We start from the raw sequence: 23,537 nt of genomic DNA, 5'->3' as shown, positions 1-23,537 counted from the left end.
CCTAAACTGAGATATGCTTAAAACCTGTTAGGGATGATGCGAATTTTCGCAGCTTTTCGCAGCTTTTTGTTAAAAATCGCACAACATTTCAAAGTCCTACTACTCATGCCAGGAATATAGTATATGCATATGATAAGTATGTGTGTACAGAAAACACTCTGAAGTCTCTAAAACTGGTTAAATCGTGTCTGTGGCTATAACAGAACGTGTTTAGGAGTATAAATCCCTGGTAAAACTGTTCACCAAAAACACAAAAAAATATTCATCTGCCAGTCAATGTATTGTCTAAGTCGACAGAAAATAAATGAGGATCCCCTGTCAACGCCTACAGTTTCCACACGATGTCGCCAGTACTGGCATTTCATGTCTGCTTTATCCTTGGTTAGATGACGTATAGGCCCTTCCTGTCTTTGGGCGCACCACAGGATGTTGTGAAAGTGAAAACATGGACGATGATTTCAAGACTTGCTGCTATCGAATACAGATCGCCCTATGATCAATTTTATAGATTATTATAGTTTATTAATACCTAAAGTTGGTTTAGAAAAGTAGTTTGAAGTGATTTGTAAAAGTTTATAGGCAACTTTTGTAATTTTAAAAAGTGACGTTGCGTCTTGTAAAGGGGCATTTTCCTGGATCAGACCGGCCTTCAGCAAATTACATTTTGGGTATACAATGACGGATTTAATCTTGTTTATGGGACATATAGGAGTGCCAACAAAGAAGCTTGTCAAAGGTAATGAATGTTTTATATTTTATTTCTGTGGTTTGTGTAGCGCCGGCTACCGCAAAATCTGTTGTTTTAGGTGACGTTCTGGTATTTTGGGGGGTGCATGCTATCAGATAATAGCTTCTCATGCTTTCGCCGAAAAGCATTTTACAAATCTGACTTGGTGGCTAGATTCACAACGAGTGTAGCTTTAATTCAGTACCTTGCATGTGTGTTTTAATGAAAGTTTGAGTTTTATCAAAAACTATAGGTGGCGCTCTAAAATTTCCGCTGATTTGGTTCCACCACAGGAACACTCATCCATAAGAAGTTTTAACACCCAGGCCGTCCTACAACCTAAGATAGATGCCCTCAATCTTACACAAATTATCAAGGAACCTACCAGGTACAACCCTAAATCCGTAAACATGGGCACCCTCATAGATAGCATCCTGACCAACTTGCCCTATAAATATACCTCTGGTGTCTTCAACCAGGATCTCATCAATCACTGCCTCATTGCCTGCATCCGTAATTGGTCCGCAGTCAAACGACCACCCCTCATCACTATCAAACGCTCCCTAAAACACTTCAGCATGCAGGCCTTTCTAATCGACCTGGCCCGGGTATACTGGAAGGATATTGACCTCATCCCATCAGTAGAGGATGCCTGGCTGTTCTTTAAAAGTGCTTTCCTCACCATCTTAAATAAGCATGCCCCGTTCAAAAAATGTTGAACTAAGAACAGTTCACTCCAGACTTGACTACCTTTGACCAGCACAAAAACATCCTGTGGCGTACTGCCCTAGCATTGAATAGCCCCCATGATATCCAACTTTTCATGGAAGTCAGGAACCAATATACACAGTCAGTTAGGAAAGCAAAGGTGGCTTAAAGTGCCAAGGCGGGCTGTCATGTGCCTTTTACTAGAGAGGGGCTTCCGTCTGACCACTCTACCATAAAGGCCTGATTGGTGGAGTCATGCAGAGGAACTCTGGAGCTCTGTCAGAGTGACCATCGGGTTCTTAGTCACCTCCTTGACCAAGGCCCTTCTTTCCTGATTGCTCAGTTTGCCAGCTCTAGGAAGAGTTTTGGTGGTTCCAAACTTCTTCCATTTAAGAATGACGGAAGCCGCTGTCTTCTTGGGGACCTTCAATACTGCAGATATTTTTTTATACTCTCCCCCAGATCTGTGCCTCGACACAATTCTGTCTCGGAGCTCTATGGACAATTCCTTCGACCTCATGACATGCTCTGACATGCACTGTCAACTGTGGGAACTTATATAGACAGGTTGGGGTATTGTGGGGTATTGTGTGTCGATTGATGAGGAAAAAATATATAATTGAATAAATTGTAGAGTAAGGCTGTAGCGTGATGAAATGTGGAAAAGGGGAAAGGGGTCTGGATACTGTATGTCCGCCTGGAGCTCCGAGTAACCTAAATAACACCGTTACCAGTGTCGCTGACAGATAAGTAACTGCAGTCAATTTCAATTCAAATACATTGCATATTTTACAGGTGTAAATACTGTTTCTAAGTTCATCTATTTATCCAGGCAAAATGTAAAATTGGTAGGCTTCAATCAGAGGGCTGACACTTTACATTAAGGCATGCTTAAAAGGACAAGTATGTTATAACTATAGGCCTGTTCATTAGCATATTAGTTTATATCAAGTTTATAAATCTGTAGTAAACAGTCATAGAACATAGGTTGGGATTGTGTGCCTGCAAGTATACCGTAATGTAAAGTGTTACTGTGAGAGCTAACCCAAGGCCTAACACCCAGCTACACAAACATGGCTCAGAAATATAACTCATGGCTCAGAAATATAACTCATGCCTGAGAAATTAAACAGAAAAATGAAACCTTCTTCATTCACCTGATATCAGTACGTTTGGCTTTTATTTGCTTCCAATGACCTGCATTAACTCTCAAGCCCCTCAAGGGAACCCAGTGACAGACAGCAGGTGTGTGGGGGTAATGAGAGCAGTCCCCTTGTGGGGACAGAGAATAACAACCTACCCGACTGTTGTTTATGCCCTCCTCTCATTCAACTGTGTGACCCATTATCAGTCAAATGTGACAGGGCCAGTCATTTCTGCTTTAAAGTAGGTTACTATACAATTTGGCCCCTCTAGGGTATAGTGATTGTAATGATAATGGTGCCAGGAAGTAAGCTCAAATCCATACATTTGGAATGTAAATCTTCGCATGAAGTAAATGTCTGTTGAAAATAGGCTCATATGAAGGTGAAAGCAATTGATTTATTACAAAAGACTGGCAGTAGGCCTAGTCCTCTCCTGTGAGACAAGGTGATACGATGTGTGTGTGTGTGTGTGTGTGTGTGTGTGTGTGTGTGTGTGTGTGTGTGTGTGTGTGTGTGTGTGTGTGTGTGTGTGTGTGTGTGTGTGTGTGTGTGTGTGTGTGTGTGTGTGTGTGTGTGTGTGTGTGTGAGAGAGAGAGAGAGAGAGAGAGAGAGAGAGAGAGAGAGAGAGAGAGAGAGAGAGAGAGAGGGTGGGTGGGTGGGTGGGTGGGTAATTCAGTAAGTTCAGTAAGTAATTAAAAATACAGTAAGTGTCCAGTATAAAAACGAATGCCTCAAAAGTATTTAACATAGGCGTAGTTTACCAAGCTTTGTTCACATCACAACAACCAAAAACTGTGTTGAATAGAACAATGAGACACCATAATGCGGCAAGTGAATGCCATGATTTAAATTCTCACCGAACAAAAAACAGTTTGTGCGATTACTGTCCGCCAAGCTCGCAATGACCCAAAAATCCATTCCACATGATGCATTCATTGTTTTCGACCAAACACGCTCCACAGCAGAGGCTACTGTTCGCAAGGCAAGTGGGATGTCGAATTTGCGTCACTTTTTCAACAGGTGACTAGGCAATAAACCCGGTTAGCCTGGTTTAGCCGTGCCTTTGTAAAATTATATTCTGATAACGGGAAGGGACTTTTAGCCAAATTACAAGTCTCTAAATTGCATTATGCAATGCAATAACGTAACCGCAAGAGTTTGATAAGGACAGTGACTCACCTCAATCCATTTCTGCGCTTCTAGAAACGCGGGCTCGGAGGCCGATTCGGAGAGGAGATGTCGCTGGTGTGGTTGTCCTATATCTGCAGCGGGACTTGCCATTTGCAAAGCTGCTCAGTGTTAAAATATATGAACAAAAAAGCTTGAACAAAATGGGGAAATCCCCAGGCTTCAGCCTCAGCACTTGACCGTGAAAACCAGATAATGCCGTTTTTTTTGTCTTGACTTGCTGTTTAGGTAGTCTCCCTCTCCTTCAAGTGCTCCTTCGGTTGTATGCTGCAAACCCGCGGCAATGCACTTGCAGCTACCAATGATTTATATATACACTAGTTAACTGATGGGGGCGCTGGATTGAAGTCACCGTGCCTCCATCTTGGCACTTCCACACCGTTGTAAAAATGACTGTATTTTGGAAGCTATAGAAATGCATTTATTAATGTCTACATCTGTTTTTGTTACGATTATTCTATACAGACATCTTAATGGATACTTGTTTATTGTTTTATGTGAGCTAAACACGAAAATAAACACCTCTTCCCTCACAGAAGGCTGAAAAGATTCGGCAGGGGCACAGCTTCTACCCCCCAAGCCATAAGACTGATAAATAGTTCAATAACCAATAGCTATCCAGACCCATTGACAACTCTTTTGACTCTCATCATTTACATTTACATTTACATTTAAGTAATTTAGCAGACGCTCTTATCCAGAGCGACTTACAAATTGGTGCATTCACCTTATGACATCCAGTGGAACAGCCACTTTACAATAGTGCATCTAAATCTTTTAAGGGGGGGGTGAGAAGGATTACTTTATCCTATCCTAGGTATTCCTTAAAGAGGTGGGGTTTCAGGTGTCTCCGGAAGGTGGTGATTGACTCCGCTGTCCTGGCGTCGTGAGGGAGTTTGTTCCACCATTGGGGAGCCAGAGCAGCGAACAGTTTTGACTGGGCTGAGCGGGAACTGTACTTCCTCAGTGGTAGGGAGGCGAGCAGGCCAGAGGTGGATGAACGCAGTGCCCTTATTTGGGTGTAGGGCCTGATCAGAGCCTGGAGGTACTGAGGTGCCGTTCCCCTCACAGCTCCGTAGGCAAGCACCATGGTCTTGTAGCGGATGCGAGCTTCAACTGGAAGCCAGTGGAGAGAGCGGATACTGCTCTCATCACATATACTGCTGCTGCAGTTTACTATCTATCCTGTTGCCTATTCACTTTATCCCTACCTTCATGTACACATCTACCTCAATTACATAGTACCTCCGCATATAGACTCGATACTGGTACCCTGTCTATATAGCCACGTTATCTATACTCATTGTGTATTTATTCCTCATGTTATTACATTTCTATTATTTAAAAAAAACATTTTTTATTTTATTTAACTAGGCAAGTCAGTTAAGAACAAATTCTTATTTACAATGATGGCTTTCCAACGTTGGGAAGGGCTCGTAAGTAAGCATTCCACTTTTAGTCTGCACATGTTGCACTGCCTCCACTACTCCAGCACCATTTCAACCTCAACGTTTTTCAACATCATCTAATCACCTATGCTTAGTCTAATACAGTGACAACTAAAAGATACCAAAAACGATTTAGTCCATTCAACGTAAAATAAATATGATGTGGCTGTCCATGGTTCTGATTTCTCTGTGTGTGTGTTGCGTGCAAGTAGAAAAAACATGTTACCTCACCCTACTTGCAGAGAAAAGCCAATGCCATCCTCCTCTTTCATGTTGTCTAAACGGTCTATATGACTGTCGTACAGTACACACTTTTAGTTTTTGTTGTCCTAACCTACCTGGCTAAAATGCGTGATCGCTTGCCTAACTTCCTTTCATTTTCAAAAATGTGCCAGGCCAGCTAGTTAACATTAACCTACTACATCTAGCTACATGTTGAACTTCCACCCTCTCAGGCCAGGGGCACAAGGTATGAATTTTTGGTTGGATCAGAATCGCTGTTATAATCATTGGCCAGCACAGAGAATTAAGTAAAACCACATGTCTAAATCCCTATCTCCATCCATGATTAATTTAGGTAATCGCAAGCTAGCCACCGGACAACGACAAAATGAGATGCAACAATATTGTTCCTTTCTGTCAATGACATTTGGCTTCTGATGTGATGTGATTGGTGTGAAGCCAAATCCAAACTTGCTTCCCTTGACCCTTTTTTTGGCGTGCCAGGACCATTCACAGCTGAGCTCACTAAGTTTAGCTCAACGCTGATTAGTTATTATTTTATATCGTTTTTCATCATGGGAGGTCAAATGCTCACTGGCTTCCCTTGCATTCAAGGCAATGTTAAACTCTTTTTGACAAGACAGCATCAGATAGATGGGCTACACATACTGAGACACAGGGGCGCTGTTTCATCCGTTTTGATGCTTTCTCCGGCGAGATACGTTCAGCCTTTTTATTGAGGAAATACAGAGCGATGAAAGATGAATTATTTAGTTTGTTTGTTTCTTGGTCAATTTTTTTGGGAAGCCTGGCTTCCCTTAGCATCAATGAATTCACGACACTGGGAACGAATCAACTTGCTCACACCACAATATGAATCGCACCAGGAGCTCTGTTTCCATTAACTTGTCCAGTGATATTTTTTTGTCAACATTTAAAAAGTTGCATAGAAATTAGACGCGACAATTGCCTGCAACAGTACATTTCCGTTGAACTGTCTTATGTAGATAAAAACAGCTGGATGTACTGGAGTTACACCTTTTCAAAAAAACACCCACTGGGAAAAAACGTTTTTAAAAAGTTGGTGATAATGTATATTTTCGTTCGTTTATCATACTGCCGTCATCAGAATGTCATGAATTGTAACCACTTTTAAATTGTGGGATGAGATTGATGCACCCCCTTCAACATCCCCTTCAAAAATGTGTCTGTTTAAGATAGAGATAGGCCTGTCGGTATGGGATGCGTCTTAGACCACTGCATCCGCCCATGTCGGCCTTCCGTATGTGTGGTGGAAAGTGGCAGAGTTACAGAGCTGTTTGTCAGACCACGAGACATCACAAAAATCTCACAAAAACGTCTGTGGTGTCCTGTGTTCGAATGGTTTGGCCTACAAAACACACAAGACTCGTCTGAAGTCGGTAACGTCCATGTGCTAACCTCTGTCTGTAGTTTTCGAATGGTTTGGCCTACAAAACACACAATGTTCTCGTCTGAAGTCGGTAACGTCCATGTGCTAACCTCTGTCTGTAGTGTTCGAATGGTTTGGCCTACAAAACACACAAGACTCGTCTGAAGTCGGTAACGTCCATGTGCTAACCTCTGTCTGTAGTGATCGAATGGCTTGGCCTACAAAACACACAAGACTCGTCTGAAGTCGGTAACGTCCATGTGCTAACCTCTGTCTGTAGTGTTCGAATGGTTTGGCCTACAAAACACACAAGACTCGTCTGAAGTCGGTAACGTCCATGTGCTAACCTCTGTCTGTAGTGTTCGAGTGGTTTGGCCTACAAAACACAGAAGACTCGTCTGAAGTCGGTAACGTCCATGTGCTAACCTCTGTCTGTAGTGTTCGAGTGGTTTGGCCTACAAAACACACAAGACTCGTCTGAAGTCGGTAACGTCCATGTGCTAACCTCTGTCTGTAGTGTTCGAAAGGTTTGGCCTACAAAACACACAAGACTCGTCTGAAGTCGGTAACGTCCATGTGCTAACCTCTGTCTGTAGTGTTCGAATGGCTTGGCCTACAAAACACACAAGACTCGTCTGAAGTCGGTAACGTCCATGTGCTAACCTCTGTCTGTAGTGTTCGAATGGTTTGGCCTACAAAACACACAAGACTCGTCTGAAGTCGGTAACGTCCATGTGCTAACCTCTGTCTGTAGTGTTCGAATGATTTAGCCTACAAAATTAATATGACCCCACAATGTTCACGCGCTCTCACCACTGGTGTCCCCCAGGGCTCTGTTCTAGGCCCTCTCCTATTCTCGCTATACACCAAGTCACTTGGCTCTGTCTTAACCTCACATGGTCTCTCCTATCATTGCTATGCAGACGACACACAATTAATCTTCTCCTTTCCCCCTTCTGATGACCAGGTGGCGAATCGCATCTCTGCATGTCTGGCAGACATATCAGTGTGGATGACGGATCACCACCTCAAGCTGAACTTCGGCAAGACGGAGCTGCTCTTCCTCCCGGGGAAGGACTGCCCGTTCCATGATCTCGCCATCACGGTTGACAATTCCATTGTGTCCTCCTCCCAGAGCGCTAAGAACCTTGGCGTGATCCTGGACAACACCCTGTCGTTCTCAACTAACATCAAGGCGGTGGCCCGTTCCTGTAGGTTCATGCTCTACAACATCCGCAGAGTACGACCCTGCCTCACACAGGAAACGGCGCAGGTCCTAATCCAGGCACTTGTCATCTCCCGTCTGGATTACTGCAACTCGCTGTTGGCTGGGCTCCCTGCCTGTGCCATTAAACCCCTACAACTCATCCAGAACGCCGCAGCCCGTCTAGTGTTTAACCTTCCCAAGTTCTCTCACGTCACCCCGCTCCTCCGCTCTCTCCACTGGCTTCCAGTTGAAGCCCGCATCCGCTACAAGACCATGGTACTTGCCTACGGAGCTGTGAGGGGAACGGCACCTCAGTACCTCCAGGCTCTGATCAGGCCCTACACCCAAATAAGGGCACTGCGTTCATCCACCTCTGGCCTGCTCGCCTCCCTACCACTGAGGAAGTACAGTTCCCGCTCAGCCCAGTCAAAACTGTTCGCTGCTCTGGCTCCCCAATGGTGGAACAAACTCCCTCACGACGCCAGGACAGCGGAGTCAATCACCACCTTCCGGAGACACCTGAAACCCCACCTCTTTAAGGAATACCTAGGATAGGATAAAGTAATCCTTCTCACCCCCCTTCCCCCCCTTAAAAGATTTAGATGCACTATTGTAAAGTGGCTGTTCCACTGGATGTCATAAGGTGAATGCACCAATTTGTAAGTCGCTCTGGATAAGAGCGTCTGCTAAATTACTTATATGTGTATTCAAGTAGTAAAAGGTTAAGTATTTGGTCCCATATTCATAACAATGACCACGTCAAGTCACAGCCGCACAAATATCATACACCCCCCCAAAAATGCTTACCTCCCATGTTATTGTAATTGTGATGTCTTGGAGGTATGATATTTGTGCATCTGTAACTATCACTAATCACTATTCACGATTAATTCACGATTATCCGTAATCATGGTAGCATCCATGATTAGAAGTGCTTAGAAACATATTATATTCTTATTTACTATAAAACTGACTCCAAAATGACACAATGCAATATTTACTATTCATTTCTATTGGACACAAAATAATCTGAAACACAACCAAAGCAAACAGCAAATGCATCCAACAATGTGTAGAATCACAAGATTATTGTAGTCATTGTGTGCTATGAATATGGGATCAAATACTTAACTTTTTACTACTTTATTACACACAAGTGAATTTGTCCCAATACTTTTTCTACCCTAAAATGATAGGACTGTGTACAAAAAGTGCTGTAATTTCTAAACGGTTTACCCAATATGGATGAGAATACCCTCAATTTAAAGCTGACGGTCTACCCTTTAACATCTTTGTCCTTGTTTGATTTCAAAACTTTGGGAGTATAGAGCCAAGATAATTGTAGAAAATTCATTGACACAATAATTATGGAGGGCACTGCACGTGTTGAAGAGCTTTCGTATATCTCCTAGATGTAGCAAAACTAGACAATAGAAAAAAGCGTTTCTATGGGCTATAATAGTAAAGACTAAGAAATTCAATATTTTATTAAATCATTTCTACATACAATACATTTTGTATACCTACAGGGGTCCTAAAACTCAAAATCAAATAGCTAAATGAGATATGGCATGACCATCTTAAAACAATTCCATGTGTTAGCTTAGTATAAGTAGCCTCAGAAGCATCTGCATTCAACAAATGTTGTGTGGTTATCCTTAGACATATTCTCCAAATGTATACACAAGGAATTGTTGATACATTGTCCCCGTAAAATGTTATATTACATTGTTTCCCCCCAAAATTTGCAAAATATGCTTTTTACTAGCTTTTTTGGAATTTTACAGATTTCAAAGTATTTATCCACAATTGGCTATGTGTAAGTCCATACCTGGGGTGTTTTAACAAAATTAAACCAAAATACTTGGGTTCATCTAATGTCCAGAACATTTTTATTTCGTGATATGCAGGTTTGTACATAGATTAACTAATTTGCCTACTTTACAATCTTTCAGAAACAACGTAATACAGAAAATTAGTATATTTGTGTCCACATTCAATTGGTAAAAGTTTATTGTGATATGATTAATGGGAAAAAAATCTTATTACGGTGTGGTGTTGGGCCATAATCAATTAATTACAGATTAGGTATGCATTTTCTAGTTGAATCACAAATTCTCATTAGATTCTGCTAATGTAACCAAAAGATTCAGTGAATAAGGATTAAAAAAGATAGCCACGCCCACATCATTGACAAACACACCATATTATTCAACCAATATTACTTTGGGTAGTCAAGGTATTTTATACTCAATTGTTTGTCAATAGAAGGAATTGGCCTATTGGCAAACTAACTTATTTTCAAGCCGTCTACTGGCCTCTTGTGGAACAATACTGAACACCAGGATGCTTGAAAAGCCACTTTTGACTTCCTCTGTTATAACTTAAATCCTAGTGCACCCTTTTGCATTCCAGGTTCAAATCCTGCAGCCCGCCTGAAGTAATGTGCTTTATAAGTGTATCTTGAGAGAGGGTGTTCCTTATGAGGTGCTGTTACTCTTAATCTAAAATGTCTCTTATTAGGCGGTAATTCTCTCCAGTTCCTGGCAGATGGGGTACAGCTCAGTGATAGAGGATTTGACGACAAATCAAGAGGTCCCAGATTACAACTTGCCAACTTGAAATTAAATGCTTTATAAGTGTGATCTGAGAGAGGGAGTGTTCTTTATTAGGTGCTGTTACTCTTAATCACAAAACATAGGCCTTATGGACAAACTCAATAAAATAAGACAAAAGGTATGTTCATATGGTATAATTGACAAATTTTTTTTTTACAAATGGTCCAGAAAGCAATTTTTTAGAGGGTGTTGAATTTTATTTTTTAGATTTTCAAAATTTGACCCTTGGGTCTTGACTTTGTGACCATTTGCAATATGAAAATCTACGGTAGAGTGCACTCGCCATCTTTGGGAAATGTTTTGTATGACACTTGGCATTTGCCATATGCCACTTGCCATATGGTTTTGATGAACTGCCGTCCATTTGAGTGGTATTTGCAATTGTTTATGTGTTTCGTCCAATGCCAATATGTTGCCATTCATTTTTGTCCATTTCATGGGGGTTTTCCCTTATTAGCTGTTTTTTGTCTCAGCTGTTTTATCTCTCAGTTTCTAACAGAGGGAGAAATGCGTTACACTTCAGATCAAGAGATCTCATGTTCAAATCCTACTATCCCCTTGGTATCAAATACATTATAACTCTCCATCTAAAATGTCTGTTATTAGATGTTTTTGTCTCTGTCAGACAGTTCCAAGCAGATTAGGTTATGTAGATCGCCATCTGAAATGTCCCTTATTAGACAATTTCTCAGGATTAAATCCTGGTGCCCCCTTAAATCAAGTACTTTCTAAGTGTACCTTGAGAGAGGAAGTGCTCCTTTTTAGGTTATCTTACTCAATCTTTAATGTCCCTCATTAGATGTTTTTTTTCTCTCAGTCAGAGAGTTCATAACAGAGATGGAAGTGCAATAGACAATAAACAATTTCTCATAATCAAATCCTGGCGCCTCCTTGGATCATGTACTTTCAATGTGTTTCTTGAGGGTAGGAGTAGTCCTTTTTAGATTATGTTGCTCAATCTATAATGTCCCCCATTAGATGTTTTTTTCTCTCAGTCAGAGAGTTCATTACAGAGGTGGAAGTGCAATAGACTTCAGGTCAAGATGTCTCGGGTTCAATTCCTTTTGCCAACTTGAAATCAAATACTTTATGGATATGTTTTCAAAGCGAGAGTGCTCTTGATTAGGTTATGTAGATCGCCATCTGAAATGTCCCTTATTAGACAATTTTTCCACTTTTTAAATCAAGTAATTTCTAAGTGTATCTTGAGAGAGGAAGTACTCCTTTTAAGGTTATCCTACTCAATCTATAATGTCCCTCATTAGATGGTTGTTCTCTCAGTCAGACAGTTCTTACCAGAGGTGGAAGTGCAATCGATTTCAGATCAAGAGGTCTCAGGTTGAAATCCTGTTGTCAACTTGAAATCAAATATTTTATGGGTATGTTTTCAATGAGAGAGAGTACTTAATTAGGTGATGTCCATCTCCAGCTGAAATGTCCCTTATTAGACCATTTTTCCACTTTTAGACAGCTTCAAACAGAGGGGCTATAGCTCAGTGCTAGAGCATTTGACTGCAGATCAAGAGGTCATAGGTTCAAATCCTGGTGCCCCCTTGGATCATGTACTTTCTAAGTGTATCTTGAGAGAGAGGAAGTGCTCCTTTTAAGGTTATCCTACTCAATCTATAATGTCCCTCATTAGATGGTTGTTCTCTCAGTCAGAGGTTTCATAACAGAGTAGGAAGTGCATTACACTTCAGGTCAAGAGGTCTCAGGTTGAAATCCTGTTGTCAACTTGAAATCAAATATTTTATGGATATGTTTTCAAAGAGAGAGAGTACTTTATAAGGTGATGTCCATCGCCATCTGAAATGTCCCTTATTAGACAATTTCTCAGGATCAAATCCTGGTGCACCCTTAAAATCAAGTAATTTCTAAGTGTTTCTTGAGAGAGGAAGTGCTCCTTTTAAGGTTATCCTACTCAATCTATAATGTCCCTCATTAGATGCTTTGTCTCTCAGTCAGACAGTTCCTACCAGAGGTGGAAGTGCAATAGACTTCAGATCAATAGGTCTCAGGTTCAACTCCGTTTGTCAACTTGAAATCAAATACTTTATGGGTATGTTTTCAATGCGAGAGAGTACTTTATTAGGTGATGTCCATCTCCAGCTGAAATCTTGTTTATTAGACCATTTTTCCACCTTTAGACATTTTCATGCAGATGGGGTATAGCTCAGTGGTAGAGCATTTTACTGCAGATCAAGAGGTCCCAGGTTCAAATCCTGGTGCCCCCTTGGATCATGTACTTTTGATATGTATTTTGAGGGTAGTAGTAGTCCTTTTTAGATTATGTTACTCAATCTAAAATGTCCCCCATTAGATGGTTTTTCTCTCAGTCAGAGAGTTCATAACAGAGGCGGAAGTGCAATAGACTTCAGGTCAAGATGTCTCACGTTCAAATCCTTTTGTCAACTTGAAATCAAATACCTTATGGATATGTTTTCAAAGAGAGAGTGTTCTTGATTAGGTTATGAGGATCGCCATCTGAAATGTCACTTATTAGACAATTTCTCAGGATCAAATCCTGGTGCCCCCTTAAATCAAGTACTTTCTACGTATATCTTGAGAGAGGAAGTGCTCCTTTTAAGGTTATCCTACTCAATCTATAATGTCCCTCATTAGATGCTTTTTCTCTCAGTCAGACAGTTCCTACCAGAGGTGGAAGTGCAATAGACTTCAGATCAAAAGATCTCAGGTTCAACTCCGTTTGTCAACTTGAAATCAAATACTTTATGGTATGTTTTCAATGCGAGAGAGTACTTTATTTGGTGATGTCCATCTCCAGCTGAAATGTCCCTTATTAGACAATTTTTCCACCTTCAGACAGTTTCTAACAGAGGGGGTAGAGCTCAGTGGTAGAGCATTTGACTGCAGAACAGAACAGAGGGGATGCTCTTTATTCGGTGATATAACTCTTCTAGTCAGTTGTTCAACTGACTGCCTTCAAATGAAATGTGTCTTGCGCATTTAACCCAACTCTGAATCAGAGCGATGCTGGGGGCTGCCATAATCAACATCCACATCTTCAGCGCCCAGGGAACAGTGGGTTAACTGCCTTGTTCAGTGGCAGATTTTTACCTTGTCAGATCGGGGATTTGATCCAGCAACCTTTTGATACTGGCCTAACGGAGGGGGTAGTTCATTAGACTGCATTTCAAGTGGTCTCAGGGTCAAATCCTATTGCTCCCTTGATCTCAAATACTTGATGAGTGTGTTTTGAGGGAGTGTTCCTTATTAGGTGCTGTTACTCAATCTAAAAATGTTTATTTTCTCCGTCAGGCAGTTCTTGACAGAGGGGGTATCGCTCAGTGGTAGAGCATTTGACCTCAGCTCAAGAGGTCCCGGTTTCAAATCCTGGTGCCCCCTTGAAATGAAATACATTATAGGTCTGTGTTCGTTATTCGGTGAACATACTCTTCATCTAAAATGTCCACTGTCAGGAACTGTCTGACTGAGAGAGAAAAAATGTCTAACAGAAGGGATTGGAGCTCATCGGTAAAGAATGAAACCGCAAATGAAGAGGTCTTGATGACTGTATTTTGACCGAGGAAGTGTCCGTTGTTGCCTTCGCTCCACCTAAAATGTCCCCTATTAGTCAGTATGTCTCGCCATTAGATTCTATGCCTTCAGAAAGTATTCACATCCCTTGACTTTTTCAGAAAGTTGTTACAGCATGGATTTAAAATGGATCGCATTGAGATGTTGTGTCACGGGCCTAAACACAATATCCCATGACGTCAAAGTGGAATGATGTTTTGTAGAAATGTTGACTCATGAATAAAAAAATTTAAAAAGGAAAAGTTGAAATGTCTTGAGTCAATAAGTGTTCAACCCCTTTGTTTTGGCAAGCCTACATCAGTTCAGGAGTAACGTAATAAGTTGCACGGACTCACTCTGTGTGCAATAATAGTGTTTAACATGAGTTTTGAGTGACTACCTGATCTCTGGACCCAAAACATGCAATTATCGGTTAGGTTCCTCAGTCGAGCAGTGCATTTTATTTTACCTTTATTTAAGTCAGTTATGAACAAATTCTTATTTTCAATGACAGCCTAGGAACAGTGGGTTAACTGCCTGTTCAGGGGCAGAACAACAGATTTGTACCTTGTCAGCTCAGGGATTTGAACTTGCAACCTTCCAGTTACTAGCCCAACGCTCTAACCACTAGCCTACCCTGCCGCCGCAAAACAGATTCAACCACAAACACCAGGGAGGATCTCCAATGTCTCACAAAGAATGCCACATATTGGTACATGGGTAAAAAAATAAAAATAAAAAGCAGACATCGAATATCCCTTTGAGCATGGTGAAAATATTAATGACACTTTGGATGGTGTATCAATACACCCAGGCACTACAATGATACAGGCATGCTTCAAGTTATGTATTGACTTGACCTAGAATCAAGGGATTTATTAACCTGTACTTTATTCCATGTCCCAAACCCAACCAACTGCATATCCAAGAACAACCAACATCTGTGCATCACGTGCCTCATCATGCCCTGCTGTTATTGCTCCACTAGGTGCCGCTAATAGTCCACACCCCTCCTCTTCTTAGCTGTTTGACTCGCTATTATTATGACACATCTCTTCCAATATTTTCCAACAACAACATACTGTAATGTTTACTGTTGCTTGCTTTAAACTATCAGCCATGACACTGGTTACATTGCTGGAACTCTTTTTGTTGACAACGTTCATTCGACAAGAACGCTTTCCGGGAACTTTTCCGGTGATGGCTAGGGGTAGACGGCCCTGCCAATCAGAATGTGTCAGAGATTATTCTGATCCATTATGGCAACATGTCTATCTAACATAGTCCTTCAGATGCACTGCTGGTTGTCTGAGTCCCCTGGGTCGAGACTTTGGCTGAACAGCCTCGACAGGTGCAGTCTATGCAGTGTCGCAGGCTCTGCCTGGTCAGTGTCTCTGTCACTTGTAAATCCATTGTCTTGACTGTGGTAGTATCCGCATGTTCACAAAAGAACGGTGTCACATTACTTTCCAGGACAACAGAGTTCTCCTTCCTGTCCATGACAACGTATGGCCCTGGTTCGAAGGTAGTTGACAACTTGTTCCGCTTTGGTGTCTGTAGCAGAACCATGTCACCTTGCTGGATTGTGCTTTTAGTTGCTCTCCTAGGGCTGTCGGTTCAGCTCCTGGCTGCATGTCGGGCTGACAGCTCAACAGTTCCGCTGGACTGCGGCCTGCAACTGAATGCGGTGTACTCCTGCAGGCCATGAGAAACTCCCGTAGTTCTGTGTGCCTTCCCTTCTGATTGAGAGCAGAGTGGGTTGCTTTGACGTGTTCTGCCTTTGAACTTTGCCATTGGTCTTAGACCAGTATGGAGTGATGCGGCGGTGTCAGACCCCTTTTCCCTGCCACGTATGCTCGGAAATCACTGACGGTAAAGAGGAGCGCCATTATCCGTCACGATGGACTCAGGATACCCATGGACTGCGATCGTCTCCCTCGGGCTTTTGATTACTTTGGCGGTGGTGATGCGGTTTAGGATCCTCACATCAACCCAGCTTTTGTTACGAGGAGATGTTCTCCTATTGGAAACGGCCCACACATGTCAATGGCTTTGGATCTGCCATGGTTTAGCTGGAAGCTCTATTCTGACTTTAGGGACCTGCTTTGGTAGTGTGCAATTGACTTGACACGGTGGAAAGGACTTCATGAGCAGTAATTTTGCGGGCAGTCTCTATTTTATTTTTAATATCTCCTGATTCCCTTCGTGTGCTAACATCAATGTTTGTTTCTGAGCTGCTAGTGGAATGGAGATACAATTGCCTTGTATAATTATCTGTCCAACAACAGAGCATTCCTGAACACGTCGGTGTGCAGTGTCGCATGTCCTCCAGCCACACTGTCTGATGTTTGTTGGTGTATGTTTGTTAGAATTGGGTCCTTTTGCTGACGTTTCTTCCAGCTCTTGTGTGCTGAATGCACATGGCACCGTGTGTCGTCTGACGTGGAAATTCTAACCAGAAAGGAAGAGAGAGACTGTAGATTCTTCAAAACAACTTATTTTATTATAAGATTTGCCCAAAATGGAGCTGTCATATCTCCACACAACTGTGCTCTTGAAAGATAGGAAAAGAACAGGATGGACCAAAAAAACTGGTCACTCTCAGACGGCCCTTTGTCTTTGACCACGTGACTAAGTTACTCAGAAACAAGAGCGCCTCTTCTTACATGAGAGAAACAGACAGTAGAAGTACAAGTTTAAGGTTTATACAAATGATGTGCATAACAGAGTAATTTTGCCACTATACGTCCTAGTAGTGTGGAGACGCTGGAAGGTTCAGTGTCAACCGGGTGAATTCTGAGGCCCAGGCTCGTTTACAACCTTGAATCTGTAAGGCTACATTCTCAGTGCCCATCTTTCGATCTTTGTTGGTGGTTTGGATTTTGGAGAATAAAATTGTTTCTTGTGGTCAGTTACCATTACAAAGCCTTTGTCATTTGTCAAACACATGAAGACTGGTGACTGAAAATATTTGGTATGTGTCCCCAGATCCTCAAAAAGTTCTACAGCTGCACCATCGAGAGCATCATGACTGGTTGCATCACCACCTGGTATGGCAACTGCATCATGACCGGTTGCATCACCACCTGGTATGGCAACTGCTCAGCATCTGACCTTAAGAGGGCCAAGCTTCCTGACATCAAGGACCTCTATACCAGGCGGTGTCAGAGGAAAGCCCATAAAATTGTCAGAAAATCCAGTCACCCAAGTCATAGACTGTTTTTTCTGCTACCGCACGGCAAGCGGTACCGGGGCGCCAAGTCTAGGACCAAAAGGCTGCTGAACAATTAATCAAATGGCCACCAGACTATTTACATTGACACCCACCCCATTTGTTTTGTACACTGCTGCTACTCAATGTTCATTATCTTCTTACAGGTAGGTGGGACGGTAACATCTGGTGAAATTGCAGACCGCGAAATTCAAAAATACTAAATTCGTAATATTAAACATTCATGAAGAAACAAGTGTCACAAGCTTAACTTCTTGTTAATCCAGCTTATTTGTCAGATTTGAAAAAGGCTTTACGGCGAAAGCATACCATGCGATTATCTGAGGACAGAGCCCCGGATAAGCATTAAAACATTTTCCAACCAAACAGATGCATCGCTAAAGTCAGAAATAGTGATAAAATAAATCCCTTACCTTTGAGGATCTTCATCTGCTTGCAATCACAAGGTTCCCAGTTACATAACAAATGGTCCTTTGTTCGATAAAGTCCTTATTTATATGCCCAAAAAATTAAGTTTATTTGGCGCACGTCATTCAATAATCCACCTGTTTCCCCTCGTTCAAAATGCATACAAAATATATCCCAAACGTTACCAATAAACTTGGTCCAAACATGTCAAACAACGTTCCTAATCCAACCTCAGTTACCCTAATATGTAAATAAACATACAAATTTAACATGGAAAATAGTATATGCAATACAGGAGATAAATAACCAAGTGTGCGCCCTCACCGGAGCATGTCAAACATTTTCCAACCAAGCAGATGCATCGTGAAAGTCAGAAATAGTGTTAAAATAAATCCCTTACCTTTGAAGATCTTCATCTTTTTGCAATCCCAAAAGTCTCAGTTACACAATGAATGGTCGTTTTGTTCAATAAAGTCCTTCTTTATATCCCAAAAATGTCTGTTTATTTGGCGCGTTTGATTCAGAAATACACCTGTTCCAACTCGCCCAACATGCCTACAAGGGATTCTAAAAAGTTACCTGTAAACTTGGTCCAAACATTTCAAACAACGTTTTTAATCCAACCTCAGGTACCCTGATATGTTAATAATCGATAAAATTTAAGACGGAATAAACTGTTAACAATATCGGAGAAAAACAGCGAGGGGCGTGCACTCATTCACACACACCAAGAGACTAGAGGCCTTCTGAGATTCACTTAGAAAGAATACGAATACGTTTTTCAAAAAAAAAAAAAAATTAAAACATTTCTAAAGACGGTTGGCATCTAGTGGAAACCATAGGAACTGCAATCTGGGTCCTAATCATTAGGCTTCCCCATAGAAAAGCAATGGAAATTCCAATGACCTAAAAAAACCTTCCTGGTTTGATTGTCCTTGGGGTTTTGCCTGCAAAATCAGTTCTGTTATACTCACAGACATTATTTTAACAGTTTATGAACGTTAGAGTGTTTTCTACCCAATACTACAATATACATATCCTAGCTTCTGGGCCTGAGTAACAGGCAGATTACTTTGGGCATGTTTTCATCAAACTTCAAAATACGGCCCCTACCCCAGAGAGGTTATCTATGCATAGTCACTTCACCCCTACCGACATGTACAAATGACCCCAACTAACATGTATCCCTGCACAATGACTCAGTACCGGTACCCCCGTATATATCGTCATTATTGTTATTTTATTGTGTTACTTTTTATTATTTTTTTACTTTAGTTTATTTGGTAAATATTTTCTTAACTTTTCTTGAACTGCATTGTTGGTTAAGGGCTTGTAAGTAAACATTTCACGGTAAGGTCTACACTTGTTGAATTCGGTGCATGTGACAAGTAAAGTTTGATTTGATTTGAAACGTCTCTCCGACCTGACTATGGCTAGTGCCTCTCTTTCAGTTTGAGAATAGCGTCGCCCTACATCTGTGAGAGTACGGCTAGCGTAGTACACTGTGGCCTGTGTGAATCATCTTTTTCCTTCCGACTCAAGATTACCCCTAGCCCCACTGGACTAACATCCACAATCACGTGTGTCTATGGATCTTGATTTAAGTAGTCCATGTTGTGTGAACTGGCCAGCGCATTCTTCAGCGAGTTGAATGATGAGTCTCGCTCATCTCCACATTTTCCATTTGCATGATGCTTTTGTGAGTCTTCTCAGAGGTTGTATGGTCGTCAGATTAGGGATGAATCTTTCATAGTAGTTCACTAGTCCTAAGAAACTCCTTACTTCAGCAGCATTTGTCGGTCTATGTGTGTTCTGCACCACTTCCACCTTTGACTGTGCTGCTCCGATGCCGTTTTTCGAGAGAACATGACCCATGAACTCCATCTCCGTCAGTTGGAATTCACACTTGTCACTGTCGAGGGTGAGCCCCCTCTCCTGCAGTCATCTCAGTACTTGGTGTAGTTTTTTGTTGTGTTCTTGTGTGTTCTTCCAAAAACGCAATGATATCATCAGAGATGTTGTGGACCCCTCGTTGTGGACCCCCTCGATACCTTGTCTGGAGCAGAGACATATCAAATCTGTGTGAGTCACTCATGTGTTCAAGGAATGAGCCTCAGGTTTCAGTTCGATCTGATGATATCCCCACTTTAGGTCCAGTTTTGAGAAGACCATGGCTCCCGACATGTCCTCCAGGATCTCGTAGATGGTGGGGATGGGGTGTCCTGCCCGCAGAAAAGCTTCATTTGCTCTACGCATGTCAACACATACCCTGATGTTACCGGTTTTCTTGTGCACTACAACTAATGGTGACACCCATGGTGTAGGTCCGTTCACGTTCTCATTAACATCCTTATCCTCTAGCGTGTTTGTCTTCTCTTCAACTAGCTTCCTGACACTGAATGGAATTCTGCTTAATGGCTATGCAACAGGTGTGACAGTCTCATCTACTTTCATTCCTAACTGGATGTCTATAAGTTTTCCCAGCCCTGTGAAACAGTCTTTGTATTCCACCTGCAGTGCAACTTTGAATGTCTTGGTGTCATCAGCTTGGACTGAGTTTATGTGTGACTTTGGCCCTATGTACAAAATGTCAAGAACAACTGCTGATTTCATTCCCAGTACAGCCATCTGTGCATCTTCCATGACTAGAATGTCTGTAGTGACTGACTCAGAACTAACAACTGCTGTACTGTTGGCCTGCTAATGGTTGTATTGAACCATATGGGTAAAGTCTCTTGAATGTTGGTTTCAATTGCGTATTGCATCGGATCTGCAAATGACTGAATGTTGCTGTGCCTACGATATTACAGCTAGCCCCAGAGTCAATTTTAACTGGCTGGTCATTGTCTAATAATTGTATTTCAGCGTCATCAGTACTTCTGGTAATTGTGAACACGTTCATCATTGTCAATGTCACTTTTGTCATTTTGTATAGCAGGTGTGTTTATGGCTTGATTTACATGTAGTTTTTGTCTTTGTTCTGCACATTTTGGAGGAGTGTCCATCTTTGCCACCGTGTGTGATGGAACATGGCCGTCCAGTAGGGCCCTCCTGACCACATCTGAAGCATTTGACAGGTTGGTCAATCATTAGATGGCTTGCCCTTGTTGGATGAAGAAAATATTTTTATTTTTAATAACATTTTTCAATCTTGTGACTGTCCCATCTGGGTTGTTTTTGTTCACTTTTCCCCTGTTGAATTATATTGACGTCCAGTCTTTCAATTCTGGCCAACAGCCTCCAAATACTTGGTCCCGTATGAAATTGTTTTTGAAATCTCCATAATCACATGTATCAGCCAACTGTTTAATTCTGCTCACAAACGTGTCCACTGATTCCCCCTTGCGCTTGTTCAGCTTGACTAAACTAATGCCTCTTGTAGGTAATGTTTTTTTGTGGAGTGACGTACTCGTTAAACTTTGTCAACCTGATTTCATAGTACTTGTCTTCCCCAATGTCGTCTAACTTTGTGAGTATATCCTGCACATCCGAACCATCCAAGTGCAATAAAAGAGCTTGTTTTTGTGCTGCATCTTTGGCTCCTGAGTCAGTGATGAATAGTTGGAAACTATTAATCCATTTTGCCCATCGCAAACCAACACTGGCTTGGTCGGAATGCACATCAAATGGCGGGAGAGAAGGTACGCTCAGTTCCATTGTTCTTAGCTTCTTTAGCTAGCTAGTGCTCTTGCTTCCTAGTTAGCTCTGTTAGATAAACGGCAAGGCTAGGTTTTCATGAAAGTCCCTTTACAAATTCACTTTTCCTCCACTCACCCAGCATATTGAGTAGAAAAGGTACATTTTTTGATTTCCATATTCTCGTCACCAGTTGTAATATATTGACTTGACTCAGAATCATGGGAATCATTGACCTATACTTTATTTCTGGTCCCAAACCCAACCAATACATACCCAAGAATAGCCTACATCTGTGCATCGTGCCAGGGTTGAATTGCACCACTAATACACTACACACTCAGTTGCCTGAGAGAAAGGAAACTGCTCAGGGATTTCACCATGATGACAATGGTGACTTTAAAACAGTTACACTGTGATAGGCTGTGATAGGAGAAACCTGAGGATGGATTAACAACATTGTAGGTACTCCAAAGTACTACCCTAAATGACAGATTGAAGATTGAAAATAAGGAAGCCTGTACAGAATACAAATATTCCAAAACATGCATCCTGTTTGCAATAAGGCTCTAAAATAAAACTGCAAAACGTGAGAAAAAAATTTACTTTATGTCATGAATACAAAGTTTTATGTTTGGGGCAAATCCAACACAAAACACCAATGAGTACCACTCTTCATACACTACATGACAAAAAAATATGTGGACACCTGCTCGTTGAATATCTCTTTCCAAAATCATGGGTATTAATATGAAGTTGGTCCCCCCTTTGCTGATATAACAGCCTCCACTCTTCTGTGAAGGCTTTCCACTAGATGTTGGAACATGCAAGGACTTGCTCCCATTCAGCCACAAGAGCATTAGTGGGGTTGGGCAATGACGATGGGCGATTAGGCCGGGCTCGCAGTCGGTGTTCCAATTCATCCCATAGGTGTTTGATGAGGTTGAGGTCAGGGCCAGTCAAGTTCTTCCACACCGATCTCAAGAAATCATTTCTGTATGGACCTCACTTTGTGCATGGGGGCATTGTCATGCTCAAACAGGAAAAGACCTTCCCCAGACTGTTGCCACAAAGTTGGAAGCACAGAATTGCTTCACTGGAAGTAAGGGACCTAGCCCAAACCATGAAAAACCCCAACACCAGACAAAGTTCCACCAAACTTTACAGTTGGCACTATGCATTCGGGCAAGTAGTATTCTCCTGGCTTCCGCCAAACCCAGATTTGTCCGTCAGACTGCCAGATGGTGAAGCGTGATTCATCACTCCAGAGAACACGTTTCCACTGCTCCAGAGTCCAATGGTGGCAAGCTTTACACCACTCCAGCCGACGCTCTGCATTGTGCATGGTGATCTTTGGCTTGTGTGTGGCTGCTTGGCCTTAGAAAACCATTTCTGTCATGTTTTGTCTTATATTGTCTTGTCATTTTGCTTTCCCTTCTGTTCGTTTTCCCCCTGCTGGTCTTTTTAGGTTCGTTCCCTTTTTTCTCTCTCCCTCCCTCTCTCTCTTCTCTCTATCGTTCCGTTCCTGCTCCCAGCTGTTCCTATTCCCCTAATCAATCATCTAATCTTTTCACACCTGTTCCGTATCTTGCCCTCTGATTAGAGTCCCTATTTCTCCCCTTGTCTTCCGTTTCTGTCCTGTCGGATCCTTGTATATTGTTCACCGTGCTGTGTCTTTGTCTCGCCCTGTCGTGTCGTGTTTCCCTCAGATGCTGCGTGTGAGCAGGTGTCTGAGTCTGCTACGGTCGGTGCCTTCCCGAGGCAACCTACAGTTTATGGTCGAGTCTCCAGTCTGTCCTCGTCACTACGAGTGGAATTTGTTTTTTATGCTTTGTTTACCGCTCCGATTTGTCTAGGAGTATTGCATATTTCCTTTACTGGAATAAAGACTCTGTTTTCGCCAAGTCGCTTTTGGGTCCTCATTCACCTGCATAACAGAAGGATCCGACCAAAGAATGGACCCAGCGACTACAGACGCTCGTAACACTGCCGTCGAGATCCAAGGAGCCATGCTCGGCAGACACGAGCAGGAATTGTCTGCTGCTCGTCA

At 42.0% G+C, this 23,537-nt stretch overlaps 1 protein-coding gene and 1 non-coding gene across 2 annotated transcripts in view; one reads left to right on the top strand and one right to left on the bottom strand.

Annotated features, from left to right (window-relative positions):
• The window catches only part of LOC124010682 (LIM and calponin homology domains-containing protein 1-like), a 168,181-nt gene extending 164,148 nt beyond the window's left edge, over positions 1 to 4,033 (bottom strand). The window contains exon 1 of the mRNA XM_046323341.1: positions 3,760 to 4,033. Coding sequence (XP_046179297.1) covers positions 3,760 to 3,861 — 102 coding nt within the window. The 5' untranslated portion in view covers positions 3,862 to 4,033. The remainder of the gene's footprint in view (positions 1 to 3,759) is intronic.
• An 8,803-nt stretch (positions 4,034 to 12,836) lies between these two features.
• Positions 12,837 to 12,908, top strand: trnac-gca. Its single transcript has one exon. It is a non-coding gene; the product is annotated as a tRNA-Cys (tRNA).
• The last annotated feature ends 10,629 nt before the right edge of the window (positions 12,909 to 23,537 follow it).

This window comes from Oncorhynchus gorbuscha, linkage group LG23 (genome assembly GCF_021184085.1).
Source record: "Oncorhynchus gorbuscha isolate QuinsamMale2020 ecotype Even-year linkage group LG23, OgorEven_v1.0, whole genome shotgun sequence".
In the NCBI taxonomy this organism is placed as follows: Eukaryota; Metazoa; Chordata; class Actinopteri; order Salmoniformes; family Salmonidae; genus Oncorhynchus; species Oncorhynchus gorbuscha.
Note: the sequence above shows the minus strand (reverse complement) of the source record. Positions and strands in the feature narration are given on the sequence as shown.